Here is an 18,513-nt window from a genome sequence, read left to right on the forward strand (position 1 = left end):
AAATGTTATGGTATCATTTGGGTAAAAAGGAGGAAGAATACACACACGTACTGTTCTTCCACATGGTTATCTCCAAGGAAGGGAACAAGGTAGGTGGGAACAACACTGGGAGGAAGATCTGCACTACATACATCTTTAGACCTTTAAAATTCTGAACCATGTGAATATTACCAATTTAAAAAATAAAGTTCCACTTGTGTTATGCAAATTTCCATCTCTTTCCCACCCCTATCTTTCTCTTCATAGTCCCTGCATGCGTGGGTACTGCCTTTGGTAACCTGGCTCTATTCCCACTCTTGCTGCTGGTTTCGCCTTTCCCCTTTAGGGCTCAGGGTCAGCCAGCACGGTCCTTTCTTTTCCCACACAGAGCACAGACAGTCTGTTCCTGCCTGCACTTTAGCTGGCGGTGGTCAAAATTTCCATGGTCTGCTGACACTCAGCACTGCTGAGCACCTTGCATGCCATCCCTCCACGTTTGTGTTCTGAGCAGATCAGTCAAAAGCAGTATTGGTGGGATCCTCATTTCCTCTCTCTAGTGGTCAATCAGTTCATTAGATTATTCCCAAGCCTACAGAATTATCTTTTCCTAGGGAAGATTTTTTTGATCTGTGAAACTTTGCCTATTGCATCGGAATATATTTTTTTCCACCAAATTACATTAATCCCACTTCTGCACACTCCTACATGACAACAGTAATCAGAAAAATCAGCGAACAAGAAAACTTAACATTTAACACTGTTGTTAGTTTAACACATGATAAACTTACCAGCTTTGGGCAAAACAGCAACAATATATGTTATCATAACCAATAATAAGGGGAAAAAAGTCTTTAATGTCATTTGGCAATGACACCCAGGCCGAGAGCTTTTTGCAAACAGGATGCAATTCAGCTTCATACTATGTCACTATATTCTTGGCATTAAAGATATACTGAAAATGTAATAAAAACTTTAACCAATGTAGGTTCTTATTAGACATTCAAACTTAAGAATTGCAAGGTCAAACTTTGCAAAATAAAGTTTATGTCTGCTACCCACCAGCCCAAAATATAAGTACTATATTTAACCTAGTTATTACACAGAGATTAAAAGTTTCAAACTGCTTACTGTCTAGCTTGCTCCTTACTGGAATAGGTTACATTAACGACTGCAGTTTCCGAGTCAGTGTTCACTAGAGGAAGAAAAAAAATGAAGAGGAAAAAAAAGGTTAGTTTTCTTTCTGCTTTCTTCCTTTTACAAATTTGAAAGCAATTGAGAAGACATGTACCTTGCTCACAGCTTTCCACCACTCCATACTGGACTAGTAAACTATCCAGCACCTAGCAGGAGGGGGAGAGAAAATGACAAATTTTCAATTTCCCACATTATTAACAAGGGCAGGAATAGGTTTTAAAATCACAAAGGAATTGTGATGGAAATGAGTCCCCCGCCCCAAAAAAAATAATAACTGGGGTTTGGGCCTACAGAAGTGAGGGAAGGGCCCCATAGGGAGCATACGGTGGGTTTTTCTCTTCTGCCTCTCCCGAGGTCCCTGACTTCGAGCAGATTTAACCAAGAAGTATAGGGGCTCAGCAAAACATTCAAAGCTACAGCTGCTGGTTCCTGAGGCTGGAGGACAAGCAAGCATGTAATTCTCATACACACACCACCAACACATCATCACACTTCCTCCTTGTATAGCAAGTCACAAGACAAGGGCCCACGTTAAGTTTTGTCTTTAAGATGTTCCTTTTCAAAGAACTTCCTTTTACAGCTGGAACAGATGTATCGAAACAGACTACTCTCAAGGCAGGCTAGCAAAATGAAGAAAGATATTCTGCCTGGAGTCTTGAACTAAAGACTAATCTAAGTGGTTTATCAATTCTTGGACAGTAGAAAGTATAAAAAGAAATGAGTCTGTGCTGTCAGTCTTCTAAGCCTACACTGAGTTGGAAAAAGTACAGTTGGAAACTGTCTATCTTTCCCGTAGCTGCATTATTGCACATGCATGTTATTCTAATGAAAGGCTGTTAAAACAGCAACTGAATTTTATTATAGTATAAACTGCAGGTGTACATCTCATCCGTATAAACCAAATTCAACTATCATTCGCTTCCAAGAACTGTAACAGGTTTTTCTTGACAAGTAAAACAAAATAAACTTCTATTAATTTATAGTGAACCATTTACTCATCAATTTAATTGCAAAATTTGAAGGACACTCCCTTGAGAATGTTTTCTGGCCCCCAGGACACAGTAAACCATTAAGAAACTCACTATAAATAAGTTTTTATGGTAATTTCCTACTAAACTTTAAGCAAATTCTTCTAAAGCAATGTTTATCTTATGTGGTACCTTTCAGGCTTTTATTTTGTCTGCTGAGTCCAGACTGAAATCTATAGCAAGGTTTGTCTGGAGATGAACTTTTTATTTATTTATTTTTTCCATGTTAAATAAGGTTAACACCTATTTGTGAATGGAATGGTTAGTATTTTCATAGGTAAGTTTTGACATGGGGAATTTCCTGTGGGTGAGGTCTAGAAGCACAATGATCTTTGTCTCAAATTATAGCTACTGCTTAAATCATAAAGCTTAATTTTTTACTTTTAATTCAGAACACTGAACTGACTACATAAAATTTCATTTGTCTGTCTCAGCCATTAGAATGCATGCTCAGCATGAACAGGAAGTTTTTGTTCACTGTACTAGCCCCAGCACATAAAATATACAGGCAGAAAAGGACATTCAAATAGTTCATAAATGAAGTGAAGCATTCTCAGGAGGAAGTACTAGTAGAGCTTATTAGGAACAGTACTGTTTATAACAGTGCTCACCTGTTTTAGAGGTAAGTCTGCTGTGAATGTAATGTTAAGAGACCTAATTTATAAAGGCCAAAAAATAGGAAACCTTTCACAATGCCATGCAAATAGATAGTATGCAACATGTAATGCCTTTAAAAAATTTTAAATAGCAATCTACTTATATTTTTAAAACTAAAAAAAAAATTTTAATACCAATAAATGTTTTCTGTGTAAATTAAAAAATTCTAACAAGGTATTCATTCCAACTTAAATAATTAAAGCAGCAGGAAAGGTACATCTACCATTTAAAATTTAGCTTTTAAATGAAAGCCACTCCAATAGTAGAGCTTTATGAAATTTGGGTACCTTGAGGGGCAGAGGTACGGAGGCAGCTAGAGATGGTGGAGGAGGCGTGTAGGAAGTAGGGGGTAAGTGCCAATTTAATAGATGTTAATTTAAATAAACATCATTCTTAATTCTTCCTAAAAGCAATTTGTTCACTAAATACGTTAGTCTCCACGTAGCTTACCTTACACTACATTAACTTTTACTACTACAGAGAAAACACTACAAAAGTTAAATACCCATGATTTATAAACAATGTTGACTAAACCTACAATAATGCTAATGAAACTAATGCCTCCAGAAGGCCCACTGGCAAAGTGATATATGAATTATATATACATTGATATATGTATACACACAAATAGACACATATATTTATATGTGAATATATATATACACACAGACACAATTAATACAAGTAAATTTTTAACTTGAAAAAAACTGAGGAAATGTCCGTCAAATTTTTCACTGCATATATTATATATAAAGTTTAGTATGTTCAAAACAAAACTGCTTGTAAGAGTTAAACATTCTAAGTAATAATAAATGCTATTGGTTGTCAACTGTCCCATGTGTAAAATCTCTAGAAATTAGAAACTACAGTCCTATCCACTAAAAATGGTAATTTTATTGTATGTAAATTAGCATCCCCATTTCCACAGCACCTTAGCTGACCTAATCCTCGAGATGAAAGTAATGTCATTTTATAATCTCTTCACCGATCTTTATTCTCCCACTAAACTAGTGATTTTTAACCATAGTGATGTGATTATTTGTCAGGTGTATCACAAGGAACTTATTCCTAACAGTTATACTGGCTTCCATACTCCAGATAATTCATATGTGTATGATCACAGACCCCAATCCTCCTTGTTGGACGCATGTGTTTTAGAAGATGATGGGACAGTGTTGGTCATTACAGTCCAGGCGCCCCCTTCAGTGTGGCTCCTCCACACAGGGCTGCACTCGCTTCTAAACTTCGTAAGGGAAGGGACCGTGTCTTAGTTACCCGTGAGCCAAACACTGAGGAACAAAAAAAGGTAAGGGAGGGGTTAAAAAGAAGCCACAGAATAGTTTTGGTCCTAAGCACAAAGGAAACAAATTCCAGGTTCACTTAAAGTCCATAGTAAAAAAAATAATAATAATAATAAAAAGTCCATAGTGATATAAACAAGTAGGAATTTATCACAAATTCATATAAAAAAGATGCAGACGTGGAAAGTCACAAGCATTCTAAAAACCAGTAAAATTAAAATTAAAAGCTGGATATTTAACACTCTCTTGCCCCAGCACACCTTTCACTCACGCGCACTCACACACATACACACAGACCAGTAATCTCCTGAACACCAAAACCAGACTCAGACTTTGAGGAGGGGTTACAAGAAAGAAGTCATTCTGCCTATTCCTCATTTCAGCAGGGGCAGGAGAAAAGCCATCGGAGATGAAGGGAGCTTCCTTCAAATACAGCTCAACACATTATACAGAAACAGGAACCAGTTGTTGCCAGATACGGATAAAATCATCCCGGGAGCTTTGTTCTTTTACATCTATCTATAGAAGACCAGCTACATTAATAAACAAAGAACAATTCTATACTGCACATCCCAATAGCATTTCTAATAAATAATGGTACAAATTTCAAATACAAGGTAGTTTTTAGAAATATCTACCTTAATGTAGATTGTTATACAATGTTACCATTATAATTGGATAACATTCAAACCATTCCCTCTGAAAAGGACTTTCAACTCAAGGAGGTCAACATACACAGACCAGGTCCCTGACAACCTCACAAGCCAAGTTGCACATCACCTTCATCACTGATAAAACCCAGAGGGAGGGAATTCCCTGGCAGTCCAGTGGTTAGGACCCCACACTTCCACTGCCAGGGCCCTGGCTCAATCCCTGGTTGGGGAACAAAAATTCCACAAGCCGCACAGCACGGCCAAAAAAAAGAAAAAAAAAGAAAAAAAAAACCACCCAGAGGGACTCTCAGCCTCCAGTGTAACACACAGACCTTCCAGACCTCCCAACTTTCTAGTCATCCTCAACTTTCACAAGTTACATCCTCTAACGTGGGGAGGAGACTATAATTTAGGATTCCATAAAATTATGTGATCACAGCGACCAAGAGAGAGAACAGTCCAAGCTACCATCCACTCACACACACCTCAAAGTCACAGAGAAAGATGAACACCAGAAGGGACCCTATTCAGGCAATGCTTGAGACCTGACACCTGTGCCCAAGCCCAATATTGAGTCCCTTTCTCCTCTGCTACTGCGTTTTACGGTAAGAGGCAACACCATCTACAGTTATGTACACCAGGAACGTTGCATTCAACCTTGTTAACTGCACCTGCATCTCCCTCAAGCTCATCAATAAAAGTCCACCTACATATGCTACCTCCTACCTATTGCTCTGGGCCTGCCAGCTGCTTTCTCTTCTGCCACCACCCTAGACCAAGCCTCCAGCATCTCTCTCTGGACTACAGCAACATGCTCCTAAGTTGTCTCCCATATTCATTTTGTTTCTAATTGTTCTCATAACAGACCGGCATCATCCAGGGTCACAGCCACTGGCTACATGTGGCTATTACACACTTTAAATGTGGCTAATCCACACCTGAGATGTGCTTAAGTGTAAAACAAACTGCAGACTTTGAATACTTAGTACAAAAAATATAAAATCTCAATTTTTAAAATATTGATCACATTAAAATTGTAATATATTAGATATACTGCGTTAAATAAAATATTATCAAAATTAATTTTCACTTGTTTTCTCTCTTTTTTAACATGGCTTCTAGAAAATTTTAAACTATCCAATAGAAAGCCTGAATTAGCTTTCTATTGGATAGTATTGGGCTAGACTGATTTTTAAAAGCTGAGCTAATCAACTCATACCCTACTGTAAACTCTAGGAACTTCCCTTTGTATTTGGGATAGGATCCAAAGTCCCTAAAGACGACCTCCCTGGTGGTCCAGTGGTTAAGATCCCTGTGGGTTCGATCCCTGGTCGGGGAACTAGGATCCCACATGCCACATGGCGTGGCCAAAAAAAAAAAAAAAACAAAAAGCAAACTCCCTAATGAGGGCCCTGAAGGCCCCGTGTGACCTGCCCATCATCTAATGGCACTCTCTCCTCTCCAACAACACTGGCCTTTTTTTAGTAATAAATTATGAGTGATAACATTTGAGTGCTTTCTAGCAGCAGCACTGTCCCAAATGTTCAATCTGTTTTAACTCAGTTAATCCACACAAATCCCATGAAGTAACATCCTATTTTATAGATGGGTAAGTTATGACATGGGGAAGTTAAACAGTATTTCAACTTGGATAGAGGGTTAAGTGATGGAGAAATGATTTAAACCCCAGCTGTCAGATTCCAGAGCTCACACTCTTAACCACTTCGTCAAGTAAGCTACCGCATTTCCCCACACAATTAGAATAAAATATAATGGTACAGACTGAAAGCAATTTAACCCTTACTTTGCTGCAAGATCAAAATCATCCTTTGGTAGGCAAAGAACTTTATCAACTCCCAGGGTCAATAAACTTCCCCACCCATGTTCCAAGTGCTCAACAGTTTATTTTTATGTACCTCAAATCAGATGAAGATATTAACCAGCATTAACTTGTTCTATATTTTACTAAGAGAAATACTGGTTTAAAAAAAAAAACACTCTAAATAACGCAAAGTTAGGGTCCCTTTTGACTAGGTAATAACTTCCCTACCAGTTACTCCACCAAGTGCTAAAAGAAACCACTGTCAGTTTGGTGGGTCTCTCCACATGTTTTTAGAAGTATGTGTTTCACATGAAAAAATGCTTAGGGACTTCCCTGGTGGCGCAGTGGTTAGGAATCTGCCTGCCAATGCAGGGGGCATGGGTTCGAGCCCTGGTCCAGGAAGATCCCACATGTCGCGGAGCAACTAAGCCCGTGCACCACAACTACTGAGCCTGCGCTCTAGAGCCTGCACGCCACAACTACTGAAGCCTGCGTGTCTAGAGCCTGTGCTCCGCAACAAGAGAAGCCACCGCAATGAGAAGCCCGCGCGTGGCAACAAAGACCCAATGCAGCCAAAAATAAATAAATTAATTAAAAAAAAAAAGAAAGAAAAGATGCTTAAAACCATAAGTCATTAAGGAAATGCAAATCAAAATCACAATAAGATACCACTTCATACCCACTAGAATGGCTATAATTTAAAAAACAGCAATGAAAATGAAATGTCTTGGCAAGGATGTAGAAAAATTAGAACTTTCATACATTGCTGGGAGGAATGTAAAATAGTGCAGCCTCTATGGAAAACAGTATGGTAGTTCCTCAAAAAATAATAATAAAAAATAGAATTACCATATGATCCAACAATTTCACTTCTGGGTACCTACCCAGAAGAACTGCAAGCAGGGACTCAGAGATATTTGTACACCTATGTTCATAGCAACATTATTCACAATCACCAAAAGGTAGAAGCAATCCAAGTGGATAAATAAAATGCGGCAGGGGTTACCACTTCCAACAGCTACAAATTACTAGAGGAAAGGGGGAAGACACGAGTTCAAAAGCCTGAGGATGATCCCAACATAATTCTGGGTAAAGGCACTAATTAAGAAGTGACTTATCTATCTTTTTCAACCCAAGGCAAAAAGAGCACGCTGGAATAAAAAGTTGCCCATATCTTCTCTTTCCCTCAATCTCTGCCTCCATCCTCATTAAGATAAGTATCACAAGTCCAATTTCCCAGTAATTTCCTTAAGCTTCTAAGTGCTTGCTTGCATGAACGCTCTCTAGGCCCTAGGAAGGACCCTGGCAATAGGCCATACAGTTAATTTTTCTTAAACTTGCAAAAGGAATATATATGGTGATTAAAATAAACACAACAAATAGACCACTGTCTATTTCCACCTGGAATTCACCTGTGTCACGTATCCCCTCGTTGAGTGTGCTGGAATAGAAGCAAGCCCTTGGGGGATCCAGTTAGAGGGAGCTGGTTGGACAGACACTGAGTTTGAGACTAACAGGACAGCCGAAGATTCACAATCATACAGCTTATGGTTAAATTAAAATTGCTAGCCTCCAGGGCTTCCCTGGTGGCACAGTGGTTAAGAATCCGCCTGCCAATGCAGGGGACACGGGTTCGAGCCCTGGTCCGGGAGGATCCCACATGCCGCGGAGCAAAGAAGCCCGTGCGCCACAACTACTGAGCCTGTGCTCCAGAGCCCGTGCTCCGCAACAAGAGGAGCCACCGCAGTGAGAAGCCCGTGCACCGCAAAGAAGAGTAGCCCCCGCTCGCTGCAACTAGAGAAAGTCCGTGTGCAGCAACGAAGACCCAACACAGCCAAAAATAAATAAATTTATTAAAAAAAAAAAAATTGCTAGCCTCCAGAAAAACTCCTACCACCCTATGCCACCTCACCAGACATCTGACCCAAAGTGTGCAGGGCTAGAGAGTGTGGACCACGTGGATCACAAATGCACCTACAGCCCCCTTCCTTAGACCTATGTAGTAAGTGGAGGAGAAACCAGGTGTGGGGTATATGAAACGAGAAACTAGCCAGTAGAAAAATTTTCCAAGCGTCAAGAATGTAAAACTGTAAGCAGAGAATTAGGTTCCCATTTTGTCTGTTCAAAACGGAAGGCCTCTCCTGTAGGAATACAGTACATGGTGCATTTTACGTTTAAAAAAAAAGAAAAAAAAAATTTTTTTTTCTTATTTCATGGGGATAAGTAAAATACAACTTTTCAGAATTCCTGTGGGGGGAAGAAAAAGAAGTGACTTGTCTAAATGAGGTGAAAAATATCCAAAACTGTAGTGGCCTCCAAAAGTGGTAGCAGACCATCTCACTGCCCCCATTAAAGCTTATTTAAAAATAAAAGACAACAGCATCTGGAGAAGAAAAATAAAGAAAGGGGTTGGTTCCAAAGTAAATACTGACAAAAATATTTGCCCGTAAGAACTAGTCCTTCAGATGTGCAGCAGTTATTCTACTGGGCTCCATGGGGCCTTATAATGAAATATCTGGAACTGATGAATGGGTAAACAATACGTGGTATACTCACACACTGGAATATCATCAAGCCATAAAAAGAAATGAAGTACATACTACAACATAGATGCACCTTGAGAATATTATGCTAAGTGAAAGAGGCCACGTACTGTATAATTTCATTTACATGAAATATCCACAATAGGTGAATCCATAGAGACAGAAAGATTAATGGTTGCCAGCGGCTGGGAAGAGGGTGGAAGGGAGGAAGGGCAGTGACTGTTAATGCTGTGAGTTTACTCTTTGGGATAATAAAAGTGTTCCAGAATTAGTGGTGATTCCTAACCTTGTGAATACACTAAAAAACATTGAATTGTATGCTTCAAAGAGGTGAATTTTATGGTATGTCAATTATAGCTCAAACTTCCAATAAAGAAGAAAATGTTTAAGACATAACAGGATATAAACTTAGACATAAGCCAACCTTGTAGAAAAGCGCCTATCATACTAGACTGAACTGAGAGTCTAACATTACAGTGTAACCATTGGGAGAAAGGTTTTTTCTTCTTTCCTTGTGACTTTCTAAATTTTCTACAATGACCATGTAATTTTGCAATCAGGAAAAAAAAAATGAGATCATTAAATTGGATTATATTGGCCTTTACATTGTTTTCCAAAAAGGTAATGCCAAGAAATGAGTGTTGGGAATTCCCTGGTGGTGCAGTGGTTAGGACTCCACGCTTCCACTGCAGGGGGCACGGGTTTGATCCCTGGTTGAGGAACTAAGATCCCGCACGCTGTGCGGTACGGCCAAAAAAAACATAAAAGAAATGAGTGTTCTCCTCTCCTATTCTTAAGGCTCTCACTGGACAGTGCTGGAGTAACAAACCAAAAATTAGTTAATTCCTTAATAACCATCTTTAAAATGGAACATATTTTTGGTTCAACTGAACAAATGACAAAGCCAAACGCATGAATTACTTGGGGACTGGGCAGAGGAAGGAAAGATTCTAAGCACACCAACCCACTGTAGCAGCCCTGAACCAATAGTGCTAAGACAAGGTCAGGGTGCTAGAAGAGAATGGCCTGGGGACAAAAGTCAAGTGGAATCCCTTCCCTCCACTGCTACGTGTTTCCTGTGACAGACATGCATGTCATAAGTTTAGCTGCTTTTGAACAGTGATGTGGACAAGTCATCAGAGCGTTGTCAAACTAGTGACAAAAGCAGCCCATACAAATGTCCTTGACATTTCTCCATTCTGAAAATGCATTGGTCAGGTGGGGCAGGAGGATCCACCAGGGTGTCCTCACACCCATTGCTCTCAGTCTCTGGTAGTGTGTGTTCAAAATCAAGGCTTTACTTGGAGCCCAGCCATGTATTTGCTATATTTAAAAACTGCTAATTAAGCCCTTGAGTATTGCTTTTGGCACCAAATTCTACTGCACAAGCTTTTCATCCAGATCCCATGCCTCAGACTGTAACATGATCCTGCTTCATGCTGTTCAGAAAAGATCTGAGCACCAACTTGGAATAGCACCTATTACTGATAAATTGGGACTGGAAATAGACAGGCTCAAGTAATTGTAAAGGTTTTAAATAAGTAGCAAAGGTCCATCAGTAAACAAGGAGAAGTTATACTTAGAGGAAGACAATTTAGCTAACTGCAAACTTTTCAGGAAATCAAGTCTATAAAATAGCAAGCTCACCTCTTAGAGGCTCTCTTTAGTCACCAACCAAGTTTACCTCGGGTTTTCAAAAGATCTTGGGGGTCCGGGGTGGGGGGGCGGGGAGGGGGTCCTCAATTTTCTGATCTTCAAACTACTCCTCCCTGCTTCCTTCTTCAACTGCAGAGATTCCCAGAGTCCTGTCTACAACTCACCACGCCCAGCACATACTTGGTTTGGAAACTTTATGCTCTGCGGCTTCTACTCGGTCGCTTCAAAACATACCTCCAGGTACTTGCTCCCCACATGGCAACTCCGCGTCTCTGTTACTGCTCAGTGAATCGAAGTCTTATATGGGTGTATTTTAGAAGCAAAACCATGGTCAGCTCTCCACATCCTAGTAGCAGGGGGTGCTAAAAATTCGAGCACCAATTTCTAAGATGGGTTGGAAGATTCATAACCTGGTGATTTCCTCAAATACAGAAAAGCTATTTCAAAATTCATATTCAGCCATGAATACAACAAACATAGCCACTACACTATGTGAATTTTAAATTTAAAACCCTTGAACTTCCCCATGTCTCTTAGGGGAAAAAAATCCAGGCAATTTAATATGGTTCAAAACATTATCGTGTATTGCTCTCCAAGCTCATCTCTCATCTAATCCCAACTAATTCCTTAATAACCATCTTTAAAATGGCATTTTGGTTCTTGTTATCCTCTAGAATGCAATCCCTGATCACTCCCAGTCTTGGTTAACCCCCTGTGCTGGGTTGAAGAGTGTCCTTTAAAAATTCATGTCCACCAGTACCTGTGAATGGGCTCTAATCCAATGACTGGCACCCTTTTAATAAGAGGAAAAACTGGACACACAGACACACAGGGGGAGCACCACATGACCACCTAGGTAGAGACTGGAATGATGCAACTACAAGCCAAGGAATACCCATGATTGCTGGCAACCACCAGGAGCTAGGAGAGAGGCTCGCCAGCACCTTGATTTCAGACTGCTACCCTCCAGAATTGTGAGAGATCACATTTCTGTTGTTTTAATCCTCCCAGTTTGTGGGAATTCAATACGGCAGCTTCATGAAACAAATACACTCCCCATCCTCCACAGTAAACACCTTGTACTTAACTCTGGGTCTTGTCTTTACTATAATAGGCCGTTTATCTGTCCACGTTGGAATTAGACTCTACCTCAGTGCTCTATCTTGACTAGGACTTAGCACACAATTACAGACTTCGGAAATCCAACACGGCAACAGAGAACCCATGTCACTGGCAGCTCTGTGTACACACAATAACTAACCTTCAAATATTCTTTCAATTCTTCACATAACATTAGCACATTTAATCATCCAGACAACCGTCAAAAGTAGATAATAACCCTGTTTTCAAGATGCAAAAACTGAGATTCTAAGAGGAAAGGCCACATGCCCAGTCAGAGAGCAAAGACATGTGGAGTCAGGATTTGGAACCCCCCGCAACTCTAAAGCCAGTGCTCATTACATCACACCATCCATTTCTCAGAAGGCCACCATCTCAAATGGAAACGGCTTCTTCAAAAGCTTTTCACACCAACATGAAGGGAAGAAAATTGATAAATGTAGAAGCTGGCGGACAGGCACAGGGGGACTCATTATATACTCTCTACTTGTATATGCTAATATATAAGTAGAGAAAATATCAAAGTTCTTCATACTCATTGAAGTGATGCCTGAGTTTTTAAGTCCAATTCAAAGTATCAGTACTTCTCAACAATTTTAACAATCCTTGGGCAAAGGTATAATATTTGTACCATTCATTAAAACTTCAGTATGTAATAGACACTACCCAGGTCATTATCTCTGAATACACCAAGGACAGGTTCACAGAAAAGCTGCTTCTCTGAATTTCGGAGAACAGGGAAGACTTTCTGAGTAAAATAAAACTATATCTCACCAGATTTATTTTTTCCAAGATTAAGTTTCCCAGTATTTCAACTATGCTCTAACAAAAATGTTCTCTCATTTTTTTATACTCTACAGACAAAAAAAAAATTTTAGTTTTTCGAGCAGTTTTTCTAAAATTAAAAAAAAAAATCACGCACTGTATCTGTCAGAATTTAAATCATGACCAAAAGTTTAGCTTAAATTCAAATTCACTCATATCACAACCAGTGCATCATCTGTCATCTCAGTAATTATCCTCCCACCACTTTCTATACAATTGTTCTATTATAACCTCTACTGTGAAATGAAAAGGCCCTACTCATTAGTGATACCTCAGATAAATATAAAGATCAAGGGAACTCCCTGGTGGCGCAGTGGTTAAGAATCTGCCTGCCAATGCAGGGGACACGGGTTCGAGCCCTGCTCCGGGAAGATCCCACATGCTGCGGAGCGACTAAGCCCGTGCACCACAACTGCTGAGCCTGCACTCTAGAGACCGCAAGCCACAATTACTGAAGCCCGTGCGCCTACAGCCCGTGCTCCGCAACAAGAGAAGCCACTGCAATGAGAAACCCGTGCACCACAACAAAGAGTAGCCTCCGCTCGCCACAACTAGAGGGAGCCCGCGTGCAGCAACCAAGACCCAATGCAACCAAAAATAAAAAGTAAAAAAAAAAATAAAGATCAAAATACCAGAACCCTGTAACAAATTCACTAATTTTCCTTAAGCAAAGCTGTGTGCAAAAACACTGTAAGTGCACTGATCATTTTGATAAATAAATCTTTAATAATTATTACATACATACAATGACTACTGATAGAAGTTGGGAGAAAAACTAGGACAGGTGACCTGATGGATTTACATGTTTACATGCAGGCTACCATGCAAATCATTTATCTGATAAGGAACTTGTATCTAGAATATGTAAAGAACTCTAGAATATGTAACGAACTCTTAAAACTCAATAATAAAGACAAATAACACAATTTAAAAATTGGCAGAGGATCTGAATAGACATTTCTCCAAAGAAGATACACAAATGGCCAAAAAGCACATGCAAAGACGCTTGACATCCATCATTAGTCATCAGGGAAATGCAAACCAAAACCACAATGAAATATCACTTTACACCCACTAGTATGGCTATAATCAAAAAGTTAGATAATAACAAGTGTCGACAAAGGGTGTGGCGAAACCAGAAGTCTCACATGCTACTGGTAAGAAGTGTAAAACGGTACAGTCACTCTGGAAATATGTTTGGCAGTTTCTCAAAACCTTAAACAGAGTTACCATCGGTCTCACCAATTCCACTACTAGGTATATACCCAAGAGAAATGAAAACATATGTTCACACACCAAAAAACTGTACATAAATGTTCATAGCAGTATCACTCACCATAGCCAAAAAAGTACAATCATCCCAAATATCCATCAACAGATGAATGAATAAACAAAATGTGGTATATCCATACAATGGAATATTATTCAGCAATAAAAAGGAATGAGGTATTGATGCATACTACAACCTGAAGGAGCCTTGAAAACATTTTGCTAACTAAAAGAAACCAGACACAAAGACTACAACGATTACATTTTACAAACTGTCCAGAATAGGCAGATCTACAGAGACAGAAAGTTTACACATTACTTAGGGCTAAGAGGGATGGGAAGACGGGGTGATAGCTAAAGGATACAGGATTTCTTTGTGAGGTGATGAAAATATTCTAAAATTAAGTGTGGTGAAAGTTGTACATATCTGAATATACCAAAAAACATTGACTTGTATACTTCAAATAGATGAATTGTTTGATATGTAGACTATAGTTCAACAAAACTGTAGAACAATGGGGGGAGGTATTTATAAGAATAAGAAACTGGAAACAATCTATACAAACAACATAAGATAAATAAGTCTTTACCAATTATACAGACATTAAAAAAGAATGGCCATGAATGGTTCTCTATAGCATACCTGGTAGGTACTAACAACTAGCTTGCAAAACAGCACCGATTGTGTCATGCTGTTTTTGTGTAAACCACACGTGCATAGCCAAAAACTAAAGGATGTTCAGAAAGTTCTGAAATAAATCCCCTAGCCAATAGAAATTCTGACTTTTTGTTTGGCTTTTTATATAAGCAGCATGTATTTTCTTTACAAAAATAAGAAAAACTTTTAGTTCATGGTGTCATTTATATGCCAACTTCCTTGCTTTATTACCAAAGATGACAGGTATATTTTCCAGGTTGGCTCCAGGACCCAGGAACCAACTTGAAAGAGCTCCCACTGGCTAAAAATGGAACAATTTGACCATAGTAAAGCTAACAAAAAATGGACTGAAACAGAAAGTGTTATAAACTCAAAGTATTTAAAGAAAAGTATCACTTACCATTGGAGAGCTGACAGCTGATAAATATTGATAGCTATAATCAAATATTTATCTTGCCATTTTTGTAAGAATTGAACCACATAGTACATCTGAAGAAGTTTCTCTTTATAAAAGTGGCTCAATTAATAAATAAAATAATAGAATCAGAAAATCACCATTTTGCCTCCTTTCATGAAATAATGAATTTCTCAAAATCTATGGCTACTATATCACAGAAAGAGAAAACCAAATATGTGCTTCCTGACAGAAGTCTGTACCACCACCTATGAATTATTCTTCCTTAAAGAGAAAGGAGAAGGAGAGGGAGGAAAAACGGGAATCTGAATGTGATCAAGCCTTTTGTGGTTCTCAACCTTGACAGCACAGTAGAATCGCCTGAGAAGCCTAAAATACTGGTGCCTGGGCCCTAATAGCCTGGAGATCTGACTTAATTAGTCTGGAATATAGCCTGAACATTATGATGTTTTATAAAAATCCCCGATTGATTCTAACATGCAGCCAAGATTAAGATCACTGCTCTAGATCTAATTACCAATTCACAGGATTTAGAGGACTGAGAAACAAAAGTACAAACAAGGAAGAAATCAGCTAATGTAGACAAGACAGGACCAAAAAATCCAGTTTCTTCAACAAATTGCAAGCAAACAGGAAAGAAAAAGGAGTGGGTATCCAAAGATTAAGAGGCTTAAGGGAAAAATCAACCAACTGCAAAGTATGGACCTATTTGGATCTTGATGCAAACAAATTATTTTTTAAATATGTGGGGCAACTAAAATATCTGAACACACTTCACATTTTATAATAACAATTTGTGTGATGATATTGGTTTTATTTTCTTAAGTTCTTATCTTTTAGAAATATACGCTGAAATAATTATCAGTAAAATGATTTATTCAAAATTATCTGACGGGGGAGGAAATGAGATTGGCCATAAACTGATAATTGTTGAAGTTAGGTGATGGGTCCATGGGGTAGTTTATTATACTATTCTCTTTACATTTGTATATGCTTTCAACTATCCACTTTAGAAAGCTTTAAAAATATGCAACATGTTTGAAGTTAAAAGATCTAATATGGCTAAAGAATGAGCATACAGTTCATACAAATCAATACGATAATAAGAATTATAACCAACAGTCTTTGAAAAACATTTTAGAAAAACAAGAACACAAACTAGAGACTGGAAGCAAAGCAAATCTCTGATAAAAAGCTTTTATCAGAATACATATCAGAAATCTCAAAACTCAATGATAAAACAAATTTTTAAATGTTCAAAAGATTTAGGAGAACACCAGAACCACAACTAACTGTTGAACAGTCATCGAAAAGAAAACACTGGAACTCACCAAAAAAGATACCCCACATCCAAAGACAAAGGAGAAGCCACAATGAGACGGTAGGAGGGGCGAAATCACAATAAAATCAAATCCCATAACTGCTAGCTGGGTGACTCACAAACTGGAGAACACTTATACCACAGAAGTCAACCCACAGGAGTGAAGGTTCTGAGCCCCACATCAGGCTTCCAAACCTGGGGGTTGGGCAACAGGAGGAGGAATTCCTAGAGAATCAGACTTTGAAAGCTAGCAGGATTTGATTGCAGGACTTCGACAGGACTGGGAGAAACACAGACTCCACTCTTGGAGGGCACACACAAAGTAGTGTGCGCACTGGGACCCAGGAGAAGGAGCAGCGGCCCCAGGGGAGACTGAACCAGACCTACCTGCTAGTGTTGGAGGGTCTCCTGCAGAGGCGGGGGGCAGCTGTGTCTCACCGTGAGAACAAGGACACTGGCAGCAGAAGTTCTGGGAAGTACTCCTTGGCGAGAGCTCTCCCAGAGTCCACCATTAGCCCCACTAAAGAGCCGGGGGGTAGGCTCGGTGTTCGGTCCCCTCAGGCCAAACAACCAACAGGGAGGGAAACCAGCCCCACCCATCAGCAGACAAGTAGATTAAAGTTTTACTGAGCTCCTCCCACCAGAGCAACAGTCATCTCTACCCACCACCAGTCCCTCCCATCAGGAAACTTGCACAAGCCTCTTAGATAGCCTCATCCACCAGAGGGCAGACAGCAGAAGCAAGAAGAACTACAATCCTGCAGCCTGTGGAACAAAAACCACATTCACAGAAAGATAGACAAGATGAAAAGGCAGAGGGCTATGTACCAGATGAAGGAACAAGATAAAACCCCAGAAAAACAACTAAATGAAGTGCAGATAGGAAACCTTCCAGAAAAAGAATTCAGAGTAATGATAGTGAAGATGATACAGGACCTCAGAAAAAGAATGGAGGCAAAGATGGAGAAGATGCAAGAAATGTTTAACAAAGATCTAGAAGAAAAAAGAACAAACAAATAGAGATGAACAATACAATAACTGAAATGAAAAATACACTACAAGGAATCAATAGCAGAATAACTGAGGTAGAAGAACAGATAAGTGACCTGGAAGACAGAATGATGGAATTCACTGCTGCGGAAAAGAATAAAGAAAAAAGAATGAAAAGAAATGAAGACAGCCTAAGAGACCTCTGGGACAACATTAAACGCAACAACATTCGCATTATAGGGGTCCCAGAAGGAGAAGAGAGAGAGAAAGGACCAGAGAAAATATTTGAAGAGATTACAGTCGAAAACTTCCCTAACGTGGGAAAGGAAATAGCCACCCAAGTCCCGGAAGCGCAAAGAGTCCCATACAGGATAAACCCAAGGAGAAACGCGCCGAGACACATAGTAATCAAATTGGCAAAAATTAAAGACAAAGAAAAATTATTGAAAGCAGCAAGGGAAAAATGAAAAATAACATACAATGGAACTCACATAAGGTTAACAGCTGATTTCTCAGCAGTAACTCTACAAGCCAGAAGGGAGTGGCATGATATACTTAAAGTGATGAAACGGAAGAACCTACAACCAAGATTACTCTACCCAGCAAGGATCTCATTCAGATTCGATGGAGAAATCAAAAGCTTTACAGACAAGCAAAAGCTAAGAGAATTCAGCACCACCAAACCAGCTCTACAACAAATGCTAAAGGAACTTCTCTAAGTGGGAAACACAAGAGAAGAAAAGGACCTACAAAAACAAACCCAAAACAATTAAGAAAATGGTCATAGGAACATACATATCGATAATTACCTTAAACGTGAATGGATTAAATGCTTCAACCAAAAGACACAGGCTTGCTGAATGGATACAAAAACAAGACCCATACATATGCTGTCTACAAGAGACCCACTTCACACCTAGGGACACATACAGACTGAAAGTGAGGGGATGGAAAAAGATATTCCATGCAAATGGAAATCAAAAGAAAGTTGGACTAGTTATACTCGTATCAGATAAAATAGACTTTAAAATAAAGAATGTTACAAGAGACAAGGAAGGACACTACAGAATGATCAAGGGATCA

At 39.2% G+C, this 18,513-nt stretch overlaps 1 protein-coding gene across 1 annotated transcript in view; it reads right to left on the reverse strand.

Moving 5' to 3' along the window:
* Positions 1-18,513, reverse strand: part of IGF2BP3 (insulin like growth factor 2 mRNA binding protein 3) — a 148,698-nt gene that overhangs the window by 34,375 nt on the left and 95,810 nt on the right. Inside the window, exons 4-5 of the mRNA XM_036863772.1 lie at positions 1,268-1,319; positions 1,108-1,171 (exon numbers count right to left, since the gene is read on the reverse strand). Coding sequence (XP_036719667.1) covers positions 1,108-1,171; positions 1,268-1,319 — 116 coding nt within the window. The remainder of the gene's footprint in view (positions 1-1,107; positions 1,172-1,267; positions 1,320-18,513) is intronic.

This window comes from Balaenoptera musculus, chromosome 9, assembly GCF_009873245.2.
Source record: "Balaenoptera musculus isolate JJ_BM4_2016_0621 chromosome 9, mBalMus1.pri.v3, whole genome shotgun sequence".
NCBI classification, from domain to species: Eukaryota; Metazoa; Chordata; class Mammalia; order Artiodactyla; family Balaenopteridae; genus Balaenoptera; species Balaenoptera musculus.